Below are 19687 nucleotides of genomic sequence, written 5' to 3'. Positions count from 1 at the left end.
TGTATAGCGATCGCTGGCGTATCCCGCCCGTAGGTTTTTTCTGTCGGGCAACAGAGTTGCAGCTACATGATCATCGGGTAAGTATATTCAAAAATTTATTTTACTAAGGAAAATAACATATTTATATATTTCCAAACACTTATTTTTGTTTATTACCTTAAAATACAAAGAAAGAAACAGTAAAGTAAAAAATAATAAAAGGGAAGAAATAAACCCCCCCAAAATTTTATATTTGCTGTCTTAATGTGAAAAAAAATGATTTCTTATTTCAAACTATTTTTATAACTTTATAATGAAGAGAAACAAAAAGGAAACGAAAAAATTAATGAAAAGGAAAGAAAAATAAACTTAATAGATTTTTATATTTGCTGTTTTAATGTGAAAAAAAGAATTATATCTTATTTCAAACTATTTCTATAACTTTATAATGAAGAGACAAAAAGGAAACAAAAAAATTAATGAAAAGGAAAGAAAAATATAAACCTAATAATTGTTTATATTTGCTGTTTGAATGTAAAAATTAAATGATGTCTTATTTCATGCACACACTTATTTTCCTCTATTACCAATCAAGAGCCCAAACTTTTGTTTTAAATAAAAATGAACTGAAAAAGGACCCCTAGAAATGTTTAAGTTTGCTGTTTGAATGTAAAAATAAAATTGTTTTATTTCAGCAGATCCGCCGTTGTCCTGGGCCTAGAGCCAGAAAGTCGTGTGGAGCGTTCCTTTCCAAGCCCGAAGTGGCCCCTCATTCCCTTTGCTCTTCCTGTAGAGGCAGAGTGTGCTCGCCATCGGATACGTGCATTGAGTGTGTTAGGTGGAGTGAGATCCAGTGGGTGCGTTACGGCACTAAGAAGAAGTCGTCGAAACGTTCGCCCAGGAAATCTAGCATCTCTTCGCCGTTACCGTCACCCAGTGGACGGTCCGACGGGGCTTCTGTCTCGTTTTCCCCTACCCAGAGTAGGGGACGAGGTAAGTCCGTTGCGGGGAAAGAGCCGAGGGCCCTTCCCCAGGAGTCTAATGTGTTTGAAGTGGGGGTTGCTGGGTCTTCTCAGGCTAGTGGGGAGCTTGGTAGTGCTGTGTCTGGGGGTTCTGGAGACTCTGCCCTTGTGCTTGGGGGGCACGTTTCCTCTGACGACCCGCTTCGTGGGCCTGTGTTTCAGGTTCTTCAGCAGCTGGTGACGCCCAGGGAAAGTTGGACTCCACGGTAAGTGAGCCCTTCGGGTGGAGGCTCCCTAAAACGCCAGGTAGGTCCCCAATGCGGATGGAAGAGGGCCTGGATACTTGGTTCCCTAGTGTAGTGCGCCCAACCTCTTTTCCAGCTCCTCTGACGGCGGTTCCAGAGTCCTTCCTACAACCCTCGACCTCTGGTACGCAGCAGGTCGCGAAGCCCTCCGTAGCCCCCGCTCCTGCCCGCCGTTCGGGTGGTACAGTTTCGTCGGGCTCTTCAGATGGTGGTGCTTCATTCTCTTCGGAAGAGGAAGCGAGGAGGAGACATCGGCGACGGGGGAAGCGGTCCAGGAGCAGGCGTTCCCGCTCAAGATCCCGTTCGAGGTTCAGTAGAAAACGGTCCCGGTCTCCACGGAGGAAGTACAGGAAGAGTAGGTCCCCCGATGGTTATTGGGTCTTCGTTCTCCGTAAGAGTGAGTTGCAGCGTTCCCCTGACCGGCGGTCCAGGGATTTCTCGCCGCGAAGGCCATCCTCCAGACGCAGATATGACCCTCATAGGGAGAAATGCGAGAAGGCCGCTTCAGGCAGGCGTAAGTCCGCGAAGCTCCCGGCCCAGCGGGGGGAACCGTGCTTCCGTACGGTCAGCCTGGCCGAATCAGCACAGCTGGTTCGGCCCTTGGACTTGAAGGAACGGTTTCCTCTGTTGGGTCAGCCCACGGGATCCGCGTCCTCGTCCCCCAGAGAGTATACACGAACGGTAGTCCTCGCCGGCACGGCGATGCCAGTTCTGACCCCCGAACCTGGTGCGGAGGTTCCCGCCGGGGCAGAACGGTACCACCGCAGGGGAGTGCCTGTTGTTCCAGAACCGAAGCGCCCGGTGGGAGTGCCCGGTGACCCGGCTCCTCGGGATCAGGCGGAAGGTACTGTTGACAGTAGAGAAGGTTCCCCGACCGAGGACTCGGCGTATCGGAAGGTAATAGGCCTGATACGAAGGCATCATCGGATTGAGGAACCGGTCCCAACCGACGAGGACTACTGGAGGTCCAGCCTGACCCGCTTGATGCAGGCACCCGTCCAACAGAAAACCTCCCTGGCCCTGCCTGTGGCCCGAGATCTCGTCCTGGGACGGGCTCATGTTGATAAAGTTGTGGCAGGCAATGCCGAAGCTCCCAAAACACAGAGCTCCTCGAAGTTGCTCCAAGGACTCAAGTCACAGAGTAGGTTCTATGTGCCAGATGGACAATGGCCGGGAGCCTGCAAAGTGGAGCCTGCCCTCGACGTTCTGGGACAGGGTGCCCTGGAGGACAGAGCCGCCTCTGCCCCGATTTGCTTTTCGCAGTCGGAGGCTGCGATGATGGAGGCGATGTCGAAAGACTTGGTGCACGTCTCCTCTTGGTTGCACTGGTGGGCTTCCACGCTGGTAGGTGTTCAAGCCACATATTACTTAACAGATCAAGAGCAACAGAACCTCCTTAGGGAGCTTATCATCTCCGGGGGCAAGACCCTGAAGCTCCTTACTTATCAGTCCCTTGCCCTTTCAGCGAACTGGGTTCTTCGCAAAAGGGACACTATTCTGGCGAAGCTTTCCTGGAAGGTCCCAGACAGAAAGGCGCGGGCCATGAGGAGCCTTCCTGTGTGGGGTGACTCCTTGTTCCCCTTGAAACAACTAGAAGAGATAATGGAGAAGGTAGCTAAACGAAAGGAAGTGAACGCTCCCAGGCCTCAACCGGTAAGGAGGCCCTCCTACAAGAGGTCAGCATCAGACGGGCCTTCTACTTCTCAGGCCCCTCCTAACCTGACGAGGAGAGAAGCCCCTTCTTCCTCGTGGACTTCAGTGACACAGCCCCCCCGTAGAGGAGCTCCAGCAGCGTCTGCCTCGTTTAGAACAGGGTATTCTGCCTCCAGGAGAGGCCGTTTAGGCCGCTCCTCCAGGAGGAGGTAGAGTGGGAGGCCCCCTACTCCTGCCCAAGCCCCAGGTTGGGGGATGCCTCAGACGACATTGGCAAGCATGGAAGGCTCACGGAGCGGAACCCTGGTAAGCAGAACACCATAAAAATCTGTGATTTGAAATAAAGGTTGGAAGGAAAAATGTAATTATATATATTTATTACATAAATAAGCCTTTAAAATGACGTAGTAACGTAGTTACAAACAATTGGTTGGAGAACAAGGCAATTCACGTAGATCGTAGGGCGTTTCCTTCGTTCTGCTTCGCTCGCTGTCTGTAAAGAAATATTCAGGAAGATTAGTATCTTAAAGTCATGGTCATTTATGTAGAATATACCCATCGGAATAATAACCCACTTAAAATTACCTTACAATTGAGCAACTGTGGTTTACATTAGTACCAGGAAGGAAATAAAAGGGCCGATACACCGAAACCGAACACCATCCTGAAATGAACGATAAACCTAATATAAATTTGCTCGGTTGTAATATAGGAGACAATCCGTCATAAATATAACCACTCGAAACATTAATGTATTAGACGATTCTCTTACCCAAGTGTTAACAACGTGAATTTATGAATAAGCTAGAGTTACTAGTCCGAGAGCTAAATCACCTGAAAGGACAAGAGAATACGATATATAAAATATATTGACCACAAAAAACTAATACGAATCTTCATAAGATTAAAAATGACAGACAGGAAAACTTTTATAGGCAACACAAGGCAATGAGAGTTCGCAATGATAACCTTAAAAATAAGCCCTATATATTCTTGGTACTCACCATTGTCGAACCATGCACAAAGGCGTTGCAGATGGATTTTGGCAGATGTTCACAAGAGGGTGACGTAGACCAGGGATCCCAATAAAAGCCTTTAGCCTAAGACAGGCATGTCGGACAAATAAAAAATGTGGAAACCTTCCCAGGTGAGTGAGGTCTCTGTGTCTCTGTCTCTGACACTGTCGGACGGCCGGGCTGCATGCCTCCTCGTTGCCGTTTTCGCTCGAGTAAAGCATATGGAAGGAGGAGGAGTTAGCAAACTACCCATCTTTAAAGACTGGACGGCAGGAAAGACAATTTGATGGTACCAAGAGTAGGGCAATAGAAATACTAAATTCTTAATAATTACTAGTCTTTCCTGTCGCCATGTGAAAATATGAAATGAAGGAGGGGTACAGGCTCCCGTTCTTAACGGAACCCCCACCTTTGATTCCGGCCAGCCTGTCGGAGTGGCTGGCACCCAAGGACCCGTTGAAGAGGGCGGCCCTTCAAGAAGAGGTGTCCACTATGTTGGAGAAGGGCGCCATGGAGGAGGTCTTGCACCCAGGACCAGGTTTCTACAGCCGACTATTCCTGGTAGAAAAGGCGACGGGGGGATGGAGACCGGTGATAGACCTGTCAGCTCTCGACAAGTTTGTTCACAAGACAGATTTCAAAATGGACAATCCGAAGTTGGTCTTGCTGTCCTTGAGGGAGAAAGACTACATGATGACCATAGACCTCAAGGACGCATACTTCCAAATCCCGGTCCACCCCTCAAGCCGAAAGTTTCTCCGGGTGAAATGGGTTACCCAGATCCTGCAATTCAAGACCCTCTGCTTCGGGTTGTCAACAGCTCCCCAGGTATTCACGAGAGTCTTCACGACAGTCTCGGTGTGGGCTCACGAGCGAGGTATTCGCCTCATCCGGTACCTGGACGACTGATTGCTTCTTTCCTCCTCAGAGGACGTTTTTAAGGAGCAGGGTGTAAAATTTCTCCAATTTTGCAAGGGTCTGGGTATCATGATCAACCCAGAAAAATCGAACCTATCTCCCTCCACCAGGATGACCTATTTGGGGATGACACTGGATTCCTGACTAGTGAAGGCTTTTCCGTCAGAGGAGCGGGTAGGCAATCTAATAAAGATCCTTCTGCCTTTCCTTTCGGGGCAACCCAGGAGGGCGAAAGACTGGCAAAGGCTAATAGGTCATCAGGTGTCATTGGAGAAACTGGTTCCCCAGGGGAGACTCAGGCTCAGGGCCATCCAATGGAACCTGAAGAACTTCTGGAACCAACTGGACTCGCCCCAGAAATTAATTCCAGTTCTGCCAAACACAATACCCTTCCTGGAATGGTGGCATTGCCGGTCGAATACGTTCAAGGGGATGCCCTTCGCGACCGAGCCTCCCGAGATGCTCCTATTCACAGACCCTTCCAACCAGGGATGGGGAGCCCATCTCCTCAACGAGACGGCGAGAGGAACCTGGATGGACGAGGAGAAAGGCCTACACATCAATGTCCTAGAGTTGAAGGCAGTCCAAAAAGCTTGCCTGCACTTCATCGATCTACTAAGGGGAAACACTGTGGCTTACATTAAGAAGCAAGGAGGCCTCAAATCAAAGGAGTTGTGCGATCTCGCTCATAGAGATCCTGGATTGGGCGGAGGCGAACCAGATAGTGTTATTGGCAAGGTTCATCCCCCGGAAGAAGTATGTCCTAGCCGACGGTCTCAGCAGGATGGGTCAGATAGTAGGAACAGAGTGGTCCCTCCTCCCAGAAATAGCCAGGCTCATCATTCAACGGTGGGGTTCCCCGGTGATGGACCTCTTTGCAACCAAGCTGAACGCGCAACTACCCGTGTATTGTTCTCCTGTCCCAGACCCAAAGGCAGGATTGGAGGATGCCTTTCAGCACAAATGGGACAACCTAGACGTGTACGCTTTTCCCCCCTTCACCTTGATCAGGCAAGTGCTCAACAGAGTAAGGGCTGCCCGGAACTTAAGGATGACTTTGGTAGCGCCCTGGTGGCCGGAGAGAGAGTGGTTTGCAGACCTAAAAGACCTGGCAAGCCATCCTCCGTGGCCACTCCCCGACAGGCCAGATCTTCTACAACAGCCACACTTTCTCAGGTTCCACGACAACCCAGTCTCTACGCCTTCACGCCTGGAGACTATCGAGCGCCTCCTGAGGAAGGAAGGATATTCGTCAGGAACGGCTAAGAAGATGTCGCGATACCTGAGAAGGTCGTCGGCAGCGGTCTACCAAGCGAAGTGGGCCTCTTTCACGAAGTGGTGCGCTTCGAAAAGCATCAAAGCCTCAGTCCCAGATATCGCAGACTTTCTAGTATATCTGAGACGAGATAGGGATGTCAATCCCAGCTATAAAAGGAGTACGAGCAGCCTTGGGTCAAGTCTTCCTTCTGAAGGGCATCGACCTGGGCTCCTCTAGACACATCTCTTATGCTTATCAGGAGTTTTGAACAGTCCTGCTCCCCTCAAACTGTTAGGGTGCCTCAGTGGGACTTGGCTATGGTCCTGAAGATTTTAAATAGCCCCCCGTTCGAACCGATGAAAGATATTGTAGACAGGGATCTCACTCTCAAGACTGTCTTTTTGTTGGCCTTGGCCTCTGCGAAAAGGGTAGGGGAGATCCATGGGCTGTCTTATGACGTCTCTCATTCGAAGGGGTAGAGAGAAATCTCCCTCAAGTTCGTCCCTTCGTTCGTGGCGAAAACCCAGAACCCAGCAGTCTGGGATCCTAAGTTCGAGGGGTTCTCTCTGCCAGCTATTCCTAAGACTGGGAATCCAGAGGATTTGAGGTTATGCCCTGTCCGTGCCATTAGGAAATACCTGGAGAGGACTGCACATCTCCGGCCGGGCATCAAGAGCCTTTTCGTCTCCACAAGTGTTACAAAGAAGCAGGTATCGAAGAATACCATATCCTTTTGGTTGAGACAAGTTATTGCCAGGGCCTACAAGGAGGAGGGACTGGCCGTGCCAGGTACTCCTAAGCCCCATGACATCAGAGGACTGAGCACTTCCTTAGCCTTTGAGAAGAACATGGCAGTGGGCCAGATCCTTCGGGCGGGCACCTGGTCGAACCAGTCGACCTTTACTGCCCATTACCTCAAGGATTACTCAAGAAGGTCTTTAGACGGGTTCTCCATTGGGACAGACATCTCCGCGCTCCAAGTGATTTAACGGTGAAGCCCCAGTCACAATCGTGGATAGCAAAACCAGGAGACACAGGTTCGTTCCTTTTCACCCTAATCCCCGTTTCCTATCCCTATCGGAGATAACCACACATATGTAACCAATGAACACGTCTCTGCAACTTTGTTTCTGGACTCAACATCAGAAGATTTTTCAAAGGGGGAGTACTTAGACACTAACGTGAGCTCTTTGTGTAGTTTACCCTACCGTTCGTTCCCCAGTTTTTTAGAACCTAGTTCATATCTAGGCTACTTGGCATCCGCTTTGCTGGGTCTGAAGGTCAGGAAGCCACTCCCACCTCCTAAAGTGTAAGGCTCCTAAGAAAGTAGTTCGAGGTAAGTATTTGTGTTGGAACAAATCAAAAATTTTAAGTAATTTTTATTTTTTCTAACATACTTACCGAGAACTACTTTCGGGTAATGGCCCTCCCTACCTTCCCCGAGTGCCTTTCTGCCCTTGCAACATCTGAGGAACTTACTGACTAACGGGACACAAGCTGACGCCGACCTAGCTCAGGTCTACCCTCGGGGCACGTTCTCTTTACTCCCGGGTTAGCCCTCCATAGAAAACGGACGTAGGGTATACTACACAAAACTCTGGTCGGTAGAGAGGAGATTACAGGTAATTCCTAAGAAAGTAGTTCTCGGTAAGTATGTTAGGAAAAATAAAAATTACTTAAAATTTTTGATATTTGCTGTCTTAATGTGAAAAAAAAATGATTTCTTATTTAAAACTATTTCTATAACTTTATAATGAAGAGAAACAAAAAGGAAACAAAAAAATTAATGAAAAGGAAAGAAAAATAAACCTAATAAATTTTTATATTTGCTATTTTAATGTGAAAAAAAATTATATCTTATTTCAAACTATTTCTATAACTTTATAATGAAGAGACAAAAAGGAAACGAAAAAATTAATGAAAAGGAAAGAAAAATATAAACCTAATAATTGTTTATATTTGCTGTTTGAATGTAAAAATAAAATGATGTTTTATTTCATGCACACACTTATTTTCCTCTATTACCAATCAAGAGCCCAAACTTTTGTTTTAAATAAAAATGAACTGAAAAATGACCCCTAGAAATGTTTAAGTTTGCTGTTTGAATGTAAAAATAAAATTGTTTTATTTCATCAACATACTTATTCTTCTTTATTACCTTAAAATGAAGAGCAAAACAAATTTTTTCTGTTTGCTATTTTAATGTAAAAATAAAATGATTTCTTATTTCAACACACTTTTTTCTCTATTACCTTAAAATCAACAGCCTAAAAACTTTTCATGTTTGCTGCTTTTAATGTTAAAATAAAATGCTTTCTTAATACTTGTACATATTTTATGTCTGCTATTTATATGTAAATCAAATGCTTTCTTATTGAAACAAAAATAAAGGGCAACAAAAAATGCAAACGAAAAAGATACGTTTCTTTTATTAACAAAATGGAACAACTATACAGCTCATGGAGGTACTACAATTTTTTCTTGCCAAGGGACAGCCCCAGCAGGGGACATGTAGTAATGTGAAAGGTAGTCTCGCAGATCCTTTGCATCCTTCTTGATATGATGGCCGGGTAGAGTCATCAGCCCCTGCAGGTTTTGCTCATTCCTCCATGCACCAGGGATCAGAGCATGTGTGTCCGGATCTTCGTAGTCCACTTCTGACTAAGCACCTGGGTATTTGATGAGGACGAGGTTGTGCAGGACACAGGCACACATGGTGATCAGGTTGATGGTGTTGGGCTTCTGCTGCATCGTTGTCAAGAAGCAACGGAATCTTTGACTTAAAATTCCAAAAGCATTCTCAACGACACGTCGGGCACGAGACAACTTGTAGCTATATATGCGTTCTCGTAGGACTTGTGACCGATGGGAGAATGGTTTCATCATCCAGGTTCGGAGAGCAAAGGCGTCATCCCCAACGAAGTGATAGGGCACTGGGTGGTCATCATTAGGGATTGGTTCTGGTTGAGGCACTCCAGCTCTGTTGTCTTCTACAGCATCTGCCACTGCCATCAGTACAATGCTGTGGAAGCCCTTGTAATTGTAGTACTGTAGTAAGAGCCAGCATTGCCTGGCTTCTTTATGGCAATGTGCTTTCCGTCCACAGCCCCCAGACAGTTGTGGTAATTCCATCTGGAGCTGAATCTGGCAGCAACTTCTTTCCAGGCCTCTTCAGTTTTGGGGCAACGCAGCACTTCGTCCTTGTAGGCCGCGATGATGGCTTTACACACCTCGGGTATTAACTTGCTGATGGTACTTGCTTCAACCCTGAAGCTGTACTGCAGACTTTGATAGGAATTTCCAGTGGCTAAAAAGTGTAGGGTGACAGCAACCTTGAGTCCAACTTGAAGCGGTTCCCTCATGAAGGTGGACTGCTTCAGAAGGTGCGGGGTTAACTTCTCAACCATCTCTTGAAACAGGTCAGGTGTGATTCTGAGGTAATTTTTGTAGCCCCTTGGATCTTCCTTGTTGAGTTCAGTCAATAGACTGTCATAGTGTCCAAACGACTGCCTTCTGGTTAACCATTCCCTGACCCACACTTTCCTTTGTATCTTTCTTCGAGGTAGGGTTGGCTTTTGTTTCTCTTTTTCCTTTGCCAGCCTTTTCTGATGCACTCCAACAAATGCTACAGCAGCTGCCAGGTATAGGTATCTTCTCCTCAATGCAATGGTGTCTCTGACAGAAAGCATTGTTGTCTCTTCCGAAGCCAATCCAAGAATGTCCTCGGGTTGGAGAAGCCCCGTTTTTATTTGGAGTGGCCAATTCGTGAACTGCCGTGAACGATGCGGAAAGATGAGTGAACGCACGCATTCTTAATGTGCAATTAACTATTTAAAGAGTAGCAATTTTCTAGAATAAAATGATGTTTCCCCCAAAAATAGTGGTTTGCTGATGAAATCGGATGCCATATTTAATGAAAAAAGTCCGCGAAGTAGCGAGGGCTCACTGTAATTTCCAAAGGTCTGGGGTGGAGTTGGATAGAAGGGCTCCTCCACCAACCAGTTTTCATCAACATCCAACGGAAGAGCTAGTCTTGTATGCAAACGATCTGTTACAAAAGAATGCAATAAAAGAGGTAAATCACTTGAAATTTCAAGGTCGCTTGTTCAGCGTGCCAAAGAAAGACTCGGACAAGCGAAGGGTAATCTCGGACCTGTCTCATCTGAATTCTTAGATTCAATGCGACAAGTTCCACATGCTAACCGTCTCTCACGTGCGGACCTTCCATCCCCGTGGGGCCGTCACCACCTCTATAGATCTTACAGACGCTTACTATCACGTTCCGATAGCCACTCATTTTCGTCCGTTTCTAGGTTTCAAATCAGGCAACCAAGCATATGCATTCAAAGTAATGCCATTCGGACTCAACATAGCACCCAGGATATTCACCAAACTGGCAGAGACAGTAATCCAAGAATTACGAACCCAAGGAATTCAAATAGTAGCTTACCTAGACGACTGGCTCATTTGGTCAGTGTCGAAAACTGCCTCACTGCAACAAACAAAGTGATAAAATTCCTACAACAGTTGTGGTTTCAGATCAACTTCGAGAAATCTCGTCTAGTCCCCGAGACGAAGTTTCAGTGGCTAGGATTACTATGGGATCTGGGCTCCCACACTCTGTGTATCCCAACAAGCAAGAGGAAAGAAATAGCAAAGAACACAAAACTTTTTTAAACGCCACTATTTAAAAAAGATGGGCGGAATATTTTGAAAGTTTACTGAATGTTGAGGATAATAGGGAGGCAGATATAATTGCTGTTGCAGGTGTTGAGGTGCCAGTGATGGGAGATGAGAATGAGAGAGATTACAGTAGATAAAGTGAGGAGAGCACTAGATGAAACGAGAGTAGGAAAAGCATCTGGTATGGATGGTGTGAGAGCTGAGATGTTGAAGGAAGGGGGTATGACTGTACTTGAATTGTTGGTGAGATTGTTTAATATGTGTTTTGTGTTGTCAATGGTACCAGTAAATTGGGTTTGTGCATGTATTGTACCACTATATAAGGGTAAGGGAGATGTGCATGAGTGTTGTAATTTAAGAGGTATTAGTTTGTTAAGCGTAGTTGGAAAAGTGTATGGTAGAGTAGTGATTAATAGGATCAAGGATAAAACACAGAATGCAATCTTAGAAATACAGGGTGGTTTTAGAAGAGGTAGGGTTTGTATGAATCAGATTTTTACAGTAAGGCAGATATGCGAGAAATATTTAGCAAAAGGTAAGGAGGTGTATGTTGCGTTTATGGATCTGGAGAAAGCGTATGATAGAGTGTGGAATATGATGAGGTTATATGGAGTTGGTGGAAGGTTGTTGCAAGCAGTGAAAAGTTTCTACAAAGGTAGTAAAGCATGTGTTAGGATAGGAAATGAAGTGAGTGATTGGTTTCCGGTGAGAGTGGGGCTGAGACGGGGGATGTGTGATGTCACCGTGGTTGTTTAACTTGTATGTTAATGGAGTGGTGAGAGAGGTGAATGCTTGAGTGCTTGGACGAGGATTAAAACTGGTAGACAAGAATGACCATGAATGGGAGGTAAATCAGTTGTTGTTTGTGGATGATACTGTACTGGTTGCAGACACAGAAGAGAAGCTTGGCCGATTAGTGACAGAATTTGGAAGGGTGTGTGAGAGAAGGAAGTTGAGAGTTAATGTGGGTAAGAGTAAGGTTATGAGATGTACAAGAAGGGAAGGTGGTGCAAGGTTGAATGTCATATTGAATGGAGAGTTACTTGAGGAGGTGGGTCAGTTTAAGTACTTGGGGTCTGTTGTTGCAACAAATGGTGGTGTGGAAGCAGATGTACATCAGAGAGTGAATGAAAATTGCAAAGTGTTGGGGGCAGTTAAGGAGTAGTAAAAGATAGAGGGTTGGGCATGAATGTAAAAAGAGTTCTATATGAGAAAGTGATTGTACCAACTGTGATATATGGATCGGAGTTGTGGGGAATGAAAGTGACGGAGAGACAGATATTGAATGTGTTTGAGATGAAGTGTCTAAGGAGTATGGCTGGTGTATCTCGAGTAGATAGGGTTAGGAACGAAGTGGTGAGAGTGAGAACGGGTGTAAGAAATGAGTTAGCAGCTAGAGTGGATATGAATGTGTTGAGGTGGTTTGGCCATGTTGAGATAATGGAAAGTGGCTGTCTGCTAAAGAAGGTGATGAATGCAAGAGTTGATGGGAGAAGTACAAGAGGAAGGCCAAGGTTTGGGTGGGTGGATGGAGTGAAGGAAGCTCTTGGTGATAGGATAGATGTGAGAGAGGCAAGAGAGCGTGCTAGAAATAGGAATGAATGGCGAGCGATTGTGACGCAGTTCCGGTAGGCCCTGCTGCTGCCTCCGGTGCCTTAGATGACCGCAGAGGTAACAGCAGTAGGGGACTCAGCATTATGAAGCTTCATCTGTGGTGGATAATGTGGGAGGGTGGGCTGTGGCACCCTAGCAGTACCAGCTGAACTCGGTTGAGTCCCTTGTTAGGCTGGAGGAACATAGAGAGTAGAGGTCCCCTTTTTTGTTTTGTTTCATTTGTTGATGTTGGCTACCCCCCAAAATTGGGGGAAGTGCCTTGGTATATGTATGTACCACTTTGAATAAAGCAATCTGATAACGAGAGTATATCTAGCGTGTGAGCAGAATGACCTTATAAAATGTAGCCAAGCTATAAAAGTACTTGATAAGGCAGATAAAAAGAGGGGGAGTATTCCAGCCTCTCTTCGAACATGAAAATTTCTTTTCTGGGGCGGCCTGTGACGGCCGGTGAGAAAGGTCATTCCTTATACCTTTCCTAATATAAATCTTCCAAATATACTAGAGAAAGATAAAAGCATGGAATGCAGAGGTTACAACCCTCGCGCGAACACCTTGTAGGTGTCGTGTATTAAACAAAGGCGTGTGTAAACCACTATTCACAGGTTGTCTTCCATTTAGATAATCCCTTCATCAATGGGGAGGGCCGTGACAGGCCCTAGATAACATGGTTGAACTCCCCAACGACACCTACCACGCGTGCCCTCTAGGACATCCTTTTGTAATTGGACTTGCAGCAAGCATAGTTTTTTTTGGGCACAGTGTTTTTTCGAAGAGTTTCTCGTTATTTCAACATGACTGACGTTGTTACTTCACCCTTACCAATGTTAAGTACCATAGTTTGTTTTGGCAGCTTTTGGCAGTACCGGGCATTTGTTCTATTTCCATTATGGTGGTTTTTAGTTTTGGAAGCGATTGTCCTGACGAGGTATCGGCAGCCATTTTGGGTATGTTCGCTTCGGTAAATTTTCTAGTTATTTTTGCCCATCTGGTACTCTGTCAGCTAGGTTATATCACTTACGTTTTATGGCCTTTTATGTTATCATTAATTATTATTAATTTTTACTATGGTATTTATTTTCTTGCAAGTCCAATTTGGACCTACGAAAAATAGCGATTTAAGATAGCGTTTTAAAGCATAGTAACGATTTAAAGCTTAGCGATTTAGTCTGTTAATTTGTACCCTCCTGGAGGGTTCGTTTTAGACTATATCCTTGTTTATTTGTTACGTTGTCGTTATTCTTCGTTATTACTATTACTAAGAAAAGCAATCAATTTTATTAATTTTCTTATTTATTGTGTGATGCTAATTTTTAATATGTAACCTTGAGAGCGAAAGCATAGAGTGCTCGTTTCCTGTTCTACAGGTATGAGTTATCCTTTCTCTCGTTTTCTTTGAGTAAGAGAGGTGAATTTCCCGTTCTCTGTTTTTATACGATCACGGGTTATTCAGGCCTCCTCTCAGTATCAGAATTGATGATAGTACGTTTAATATTATAAACGATTTATTGATGTGGTTACTGTTAATATAGCTAACACTATTATTAGGTACGTTAGTGTATGAGTCATTAATTGGGGTCGTTTTATACCGACACCCTTAGCTCCGCCTTGAGTTATGCTTAGCTCCGCCTTGAGTTATGCTTAGCTCCGCCTTGAGTTATGCTTAGCTCCGCCTTGAGTTATGCTCCGCTATAATGGATACTCATTGGGTGAGAACTAGTTATCGTTCCGGAGCAGATTTTTGGAGTGCAACGGTGAAATCCGGCACTCGGACTCCGGCTGAAGCCTTTTACACACGAACCTTTGTCATGTTTGATCACAATTACACCGTTAAGGCCCCCGTTTTCATCGTATCTCCGGCTTCACTGGAGATAACTCATTCATTGAGGATAATGTTATCGTACCGGAGACGGTCACGATATCACGATGACAGGCCTTTGCTACCGGACCTCCGGTAAAAACAGAGATCAAGCAGGAGTCCAGAACCGGAGTTAACAGTGTGATACCGATGAAGTTTAGAGATTCATGCTACGTGGTTACTGGTTTCTATTATAATTTCTTATTTTATTAAGGTGTTAGCTACTACCATACTCACACATTAATTAAGATTTAAGTGTTTCTGATTCATAAGTCAATGACAAGAATCTCAAGGAACATCCAGACTTATGTCTTCTTTCTTTTTACAGAAAGTCCGCTGCACTGCCAGGGGCTGCTCCGCTGCCTTTACTGATCCCATGGGCCATGATCTATGCCGGGCCCATGCCCATTGCGCCATATCCTTCTCTCGGGAACCGGGACAAGCCCCCTATACGATATGGTTTCCGGAGGCATGCATGCTCTGCTATGAGCTGTCAGCCCTACTCCTGAGCGAGGAGGTAAGTTGGTTCTAGTGTCCCTGTTAATATCCTTTGCGAAGAATTAATTGCTCTTTATATATTGACTTCAGTTTTGGCTTCATCGTTAATTCCCTCTCTCCTCTTTCAGGCTGATGATGAATCTCTCAGGGAGGCGAGAGCTACTCTCCGGCCTTGGGTGTCAGGGTTTGGGAGGAATGCGCCTGCTGGCGCACCCTATCTCCTTGATGGAGACATGGCTTCTCGCCTATTCCCAGGCTCTACTACTGCAGCAGTTCCACCGGAGACAGCGGCCCCGTTAATTGAAGTGGTTAGAGCAACCATTCTAACTGAGGAAGAGGTTTTAGTGACGGAGGCCGAGCCCTACCTAGGTCTGGACGAGGAACCCATGGATGAGCAGGTAGGTGGTGTTGAGTTGGTGGACCCCCTTTCACCCCACACTCCTTCCTCTACTACTTCCTTTCACGGCTTTGATAAACCTACGGCTTCTCCTCGAGGTCCCTCCGTTCCTGTACGACCCAAGGTGAAGCCACTACGTACCTTTAAGCCTTCAGCTTTGCCATTATCAGTGTCACCGGTTCCGGGACCCTCAAAGGATCCTGATGTTCATATTGCTATACCTAAAACCGTGACTCCTAAGAAGTCAAAGTCTACTAAGTCCAGGGCTTCGTTAGAGGATCAGGCTCGGGAGCCCCCTTTATCCGCCGCCATGGTCAGGGATATTGTGAAAGAACAGATACAACAATATCTTCAACAGTCTAGGGCAGACCGAGGAGCTATGACGGAGCTCAAAGATATGGTGGCAAGTCTCATCCGTTCCGGAACTCAGATGCCCCCTCCTTCAGCCCCGGACGCATCGAAGTTACCTCCCTTCGAGAAAAACAACCCTTGGAGGTTTGCCTTACATGCTCCATATATTGATGGTGCCATAACTCTAGAGGGCATAGGCACCCGTCCTCTAGAGGACTTAGAATTTTACCCTCCGGGACTAGAATTCCCATTCAACGGCTTCGTCCGATTGAAAGAACATGCCTTGGTTAGGTTAGACAAGGTACCGAAGGAAACGGTAATATTCCCTAAAGAGCAGGCCCAAGCTTTCTGGGCCAGGACGTTGTCAGACTGGGGTTGCACTAATTCCAAGCTCACCCCACACAAAGGAGCCTACACCATATTTACAGCTTCTCCAGGTATTACCTTGCCTATTACAGATAAAGTGGCAGCTCTTACTTTTCAGGCTATCAAAGAAGGTTCTGCCATGCCGGCTCTTAAAGAGACCGATCCCACCTCCATGCTCATTCCGAGTACCGTTACTATCTGGGATGATGCCCCCGCTACTTTCACAGTAGGGAAGTTAGACCCAGACTGTGCCTCTAATCTGTTCTCCGAGAAGCTTCCTAAATTACCAGATATTCTTCTCAAGACTGAGTTTGAGGCACGGAATAGGTTGGCTAGGTCTCTCCACTCCATTACCTCCGTGGAGTCCCTAACCTCACTTTATCCGACCGAGACCATGTTCCGGGTATTCACAAAGAACCTGTCTCTGTCCTTCCAAATCGACTTACACGAGTTTTGTTCGGCTCGGGTTAGTTGCAGGAAGCACGTTTTTTCTGAGGCCACGATCAGGCATGAACCGAATAGGCTGATAGCTTCCCCCTGCTGGGGTAAGAACCTTTTTCCTCAGGAGGAGGTGAACAAGGTTCTACAAGACGCTGCGAGAGCAAATCAAAATTTGCAAGTGAGGTGGGGCCTCACTGCCAAAAAGAGGGTTGAAGGTCAAAAACAAACCTTCTTCAGGAAGAAACAGAGGTTTGCCCCTTACAAGACGAGCCGAGGTCACTACCAACAATCGCCGATTGCCCACTCGTCTTCACAGTCTCCCACTGCTTCGTCTCCTCTACAGCCGAAACACCCTCAACAGGTGGTCTACCTCTGCTCCCCCAGGTACCCAACCCAACCCCGTTTGGATGCCCTCACCCGCATACAACCCTAGCTACGGACCCTCAGGTCCCTTTCGTGGACACCAGAGAGGTAGCTACAGGGCTAGAGGACAGTTCCGTCAACGAGGCGGACCTAGGACAAGGGGTTCTCGAGGAGGGAAAGAACCTAGATTCACTCCCTCGCAATGATATAGTTCCGGTAGGGGGGAGACTTTACCACTTTCGAGACTGTTGGACCTTCAGTCCGTGGGCTCACAGCATAGTCTCCAAAGGCTTGGGGTGGAAATGGTCACAAGGTTCTCCTCCTCCACCAGTGACCTTCTTCCAGAGACCCACAACCATTCTGAGAGAGTACACCACCGAGTTACTACAGAAAAAAGCAATCAAACGGGTTCGATCGCTGAAGTTCCAAGGCCGCCTGTTCACAGTTCCGAAGAAAGGCTCGTCGGCATTGAGAGTGGTCCTGGACTTGTCAAAGCTAAATTCTTACATCCTCTGCGACAAGTTCCGGATGTTGACCATCTCTCAGGTACGTACCCTGCTTCCCCGTGGGGCCGTCACCACCTCTATCGATCTTACCGACGCCTATTATCACGTACCAATAGCTCGAAACTTCTCTCCTTACCTAGGTTTCCGTCTAGGCAGGAAAGCCTTTGCATTCAAAGTCATGCCCTTCGGCCTCAACATTGCACCCAGGATATTCACGAAACTGGGAGAGACAGTGCTCGAACAACTCAGGAACCAAGGGATTCAGATCGTTGCTTATCTGGACGATTGGCTTATTTGGGCTCGGTCAGCCCTGGAGTGCAACAGAGCTACGAAGAAAGTACTTCGTTTTCTCGCCAACCTGGGATTTCGGGTCAATCTCCAAAAATCCCGCCTACTTCCATCAGACCGCTTCGAATGGTTAGGCATACAGTGGGACCTTGCACGGCACAAGCTGGTTCTACCTCCCAAAAAGGTAAGAGAAATAGCTTCCAAGGTCAAGAATTTTCTAAAACACAGGCAGGTGTCCAGAAGAGCCTTAGAAAGAATCCTCGGCCTTCTTCAATTCGCTTCAGTAACAGATCGCCTATTGAAAGCCAAACTCAAAGACATCAATCGAGTTTGGAGAAAGAGAGCCACAGTACCTTTAAGAGACAAGGTCTCGAAAATCCCCTCTGTCTTGAAAATGAGATTACAGCCATGGTCCGAACCGAAGAACCTTTCCAAATCGGTTCCTCTTCAATTCCCACCCCCACAAGTGACAATTCATACAGACGCGTCTCTGAGTGGATGGGGGGGTTACTACGAACGTCAGATGTTTCAGGGCTCTTGGTCACCCGCCATGAAACACTTCCACATCAATGTTCTCGAAGCCATGGCAGTTTTCTTGACCCTGAAGAGGCTCTCTCCTCCGAGGTCGACCCACATCAGAGTAGTGTCAGACAGCACAGCCGTAGTACACTGCATCAACAGAGGAGGATCCAAGTCGCCCAACCTGAATCAGATCCTGGTCGCTATCTTCACCTTGGCAGAATGTGATAGCGGACTCACTATCCAGGACGAAACCACTGGAATCAGAATGGTCTCTGGACATAATTTCATTCCGGTGGATACTCAGGCTGGTTCCGGGCCTTCAGGTAGATCTATTCGCAACTCAGATGAATCACAAACTTCCTTGTTATGTGACACCAAACATGGACCCTCAGGCTTATGCCATAGACGCATTAACCCTGGATTGGAACCATTGGAGGAAGATTTACCTATTTCCACCAGTGAATCTTCTAATGAAAGTATTGCACAAACTACGCTCCTTCCGGGCGACAGTGGCCTTAGTAGCACCTCACTGGCCAAAGAGCAGTTGGTTTCCTCTCCTCCTCGAGCTGAAACTCCGACCCTTCCGGATTCCATTCCCCAAACTAACCCAAGTAATTCAAACACAGACTGTGTCAGATTCCTCAAGGATAGCCAAAACCCTAACTTTGTGGACTTCATGAAGTTTGCAGCTCATAAAGACGCAAACATTGACCCGGAAAACGTTCTCTTCATCGAAGCGGACAAAAGGGACTCGACAATTCGTCAATATGATTCGGCTGTTAAGAAATTAGCAGGTTTCCTAAAGAATTCAGACCACACTCGTATGACTCCGAATTTAGCGATCTCGTTCTTTAGGTTCTTATTTGACAAGGGCTTGGCAGCTAGCACTATAACTACCATCAAGTCAGCTTTGAAGAAGATATTCCTGGTTGGGTTTAACATTAACCTAGCTGATTCCTATTTCTCATCTATTCCAAAAGCATGTGCTAGGCTTCGGCCGTTGGATCGGCCGCAAAAAGTCTCTTGGTCTCTGAACAATGTCCTCAAACTCGCGTCGGACACTGACAACGAGTCCTGCTCTTATATCACTCTGCTTAGGAAGACGTTATTTCTATCAGCTATGGCCTCAGGTGCTAGAATCTCAGAACTAGCAGCGCTCTCACGTAACCCGGAAAACATAGATTTCCTCCCTACAGGCGAAGTACTGCTTACCCCAGACAGAGCTTTCCTAGCTAAAAATGAGGACCCGCAAAATAGGTGGTCCCCTTGGAAGATCATCTCTCTTCCCCAGGATCCTTCGCTGTGTCCAGTCACTACTCTCAGGACCTTTTTAGCTAGATCTGCCACCCGCTCGTCTGGCCCCTTATTTATCAGGGAACAAGGTGGTACTTTGACCATTCAAGGTATCAGACAACAAATCCTCTACTTCATTAAACATGCTAACCCGGAATCATTTCCCCATGCTCATGATATACGGTCAATAGCTACCTCTATCAATTACTTCCAGAACATGGACTTTGATGACCTTAAAAAATACACGGGTTGGAAATCTCCTATGGTTTTCAAACGCCACTATCTAAAGAACTTACAGGCCCTTAAATACCCTACGGTTGCAGCGGGGAGTCTTATCTCCCCCCATTAATCTCTGATTATTTCTTTATTCCATCTCTTCTCTCCTCCCTCCTGACCACCTCTCACACCACGTCGCC

General features: G+C 46.4%; 2 protein-coding genes across 2 annotated transcripts in view; both read left to right on the top strand.

Annotated features, from left to right (window-relative positions):
• Positions 1–19687, top strand: part of LOC137624269 (uncharacterized) — a 148365-nt gene that overhangs the window by 71528 nt on the left and 57150 nt on the right.
• LOC137624886 (uncharacterized) lies at positions 13768–16745 on the top strand. Its single transcript, XM_068355826.1, has 2 exons — positions 13768–14763; positions 14873–16745. The coding sequence occupies exons 1-2, from the start codon at positions 14554–14556 to the stop codon at positions 16730–16732; spliced, it is 2070 nt and encodes a 689-aa protein (XP_068211927.1). The 5' UTR covers positions 13768–14553; the 3' UTR covers positions 16733–16745.

This window comes from Palaemon carinicauda, chromosome 31, assembly GCF_036898095.1.
Source record: "Palaemon carinicauda isolate YSFRI2023 chromosome 31, ASM3689809v2, whole genome shotgun sequence".
In the NCBI taxonomy this organism is placed as follows: domain Eukaryota; kingdom Metazoa; phylum Arthropoda; class Malacostraca; order Decapoda; family Palaemonidae; genus Palaemon; species Palaemon carinicauda.
This window is presented reverse-complemented; position numbering and strand designations above follow the sequence as displayed.

Coding starts and splice junctions, on each gene's coding strand:
- LOC137624886 (XM_068355826.1), top strand. CDS start 14,554: ATGTCTTCTTTCTTTTTACAGAAAGTCCGCTGCACTGCCAGGGGCTGC. Junction 14,764..14,872: donor CCCTACTCCTGAGCGAGGAG/GTAAGTTGGTTC, acceptor CTCCTCTTTCAG/GCTGATGATGAATCTCTCAG.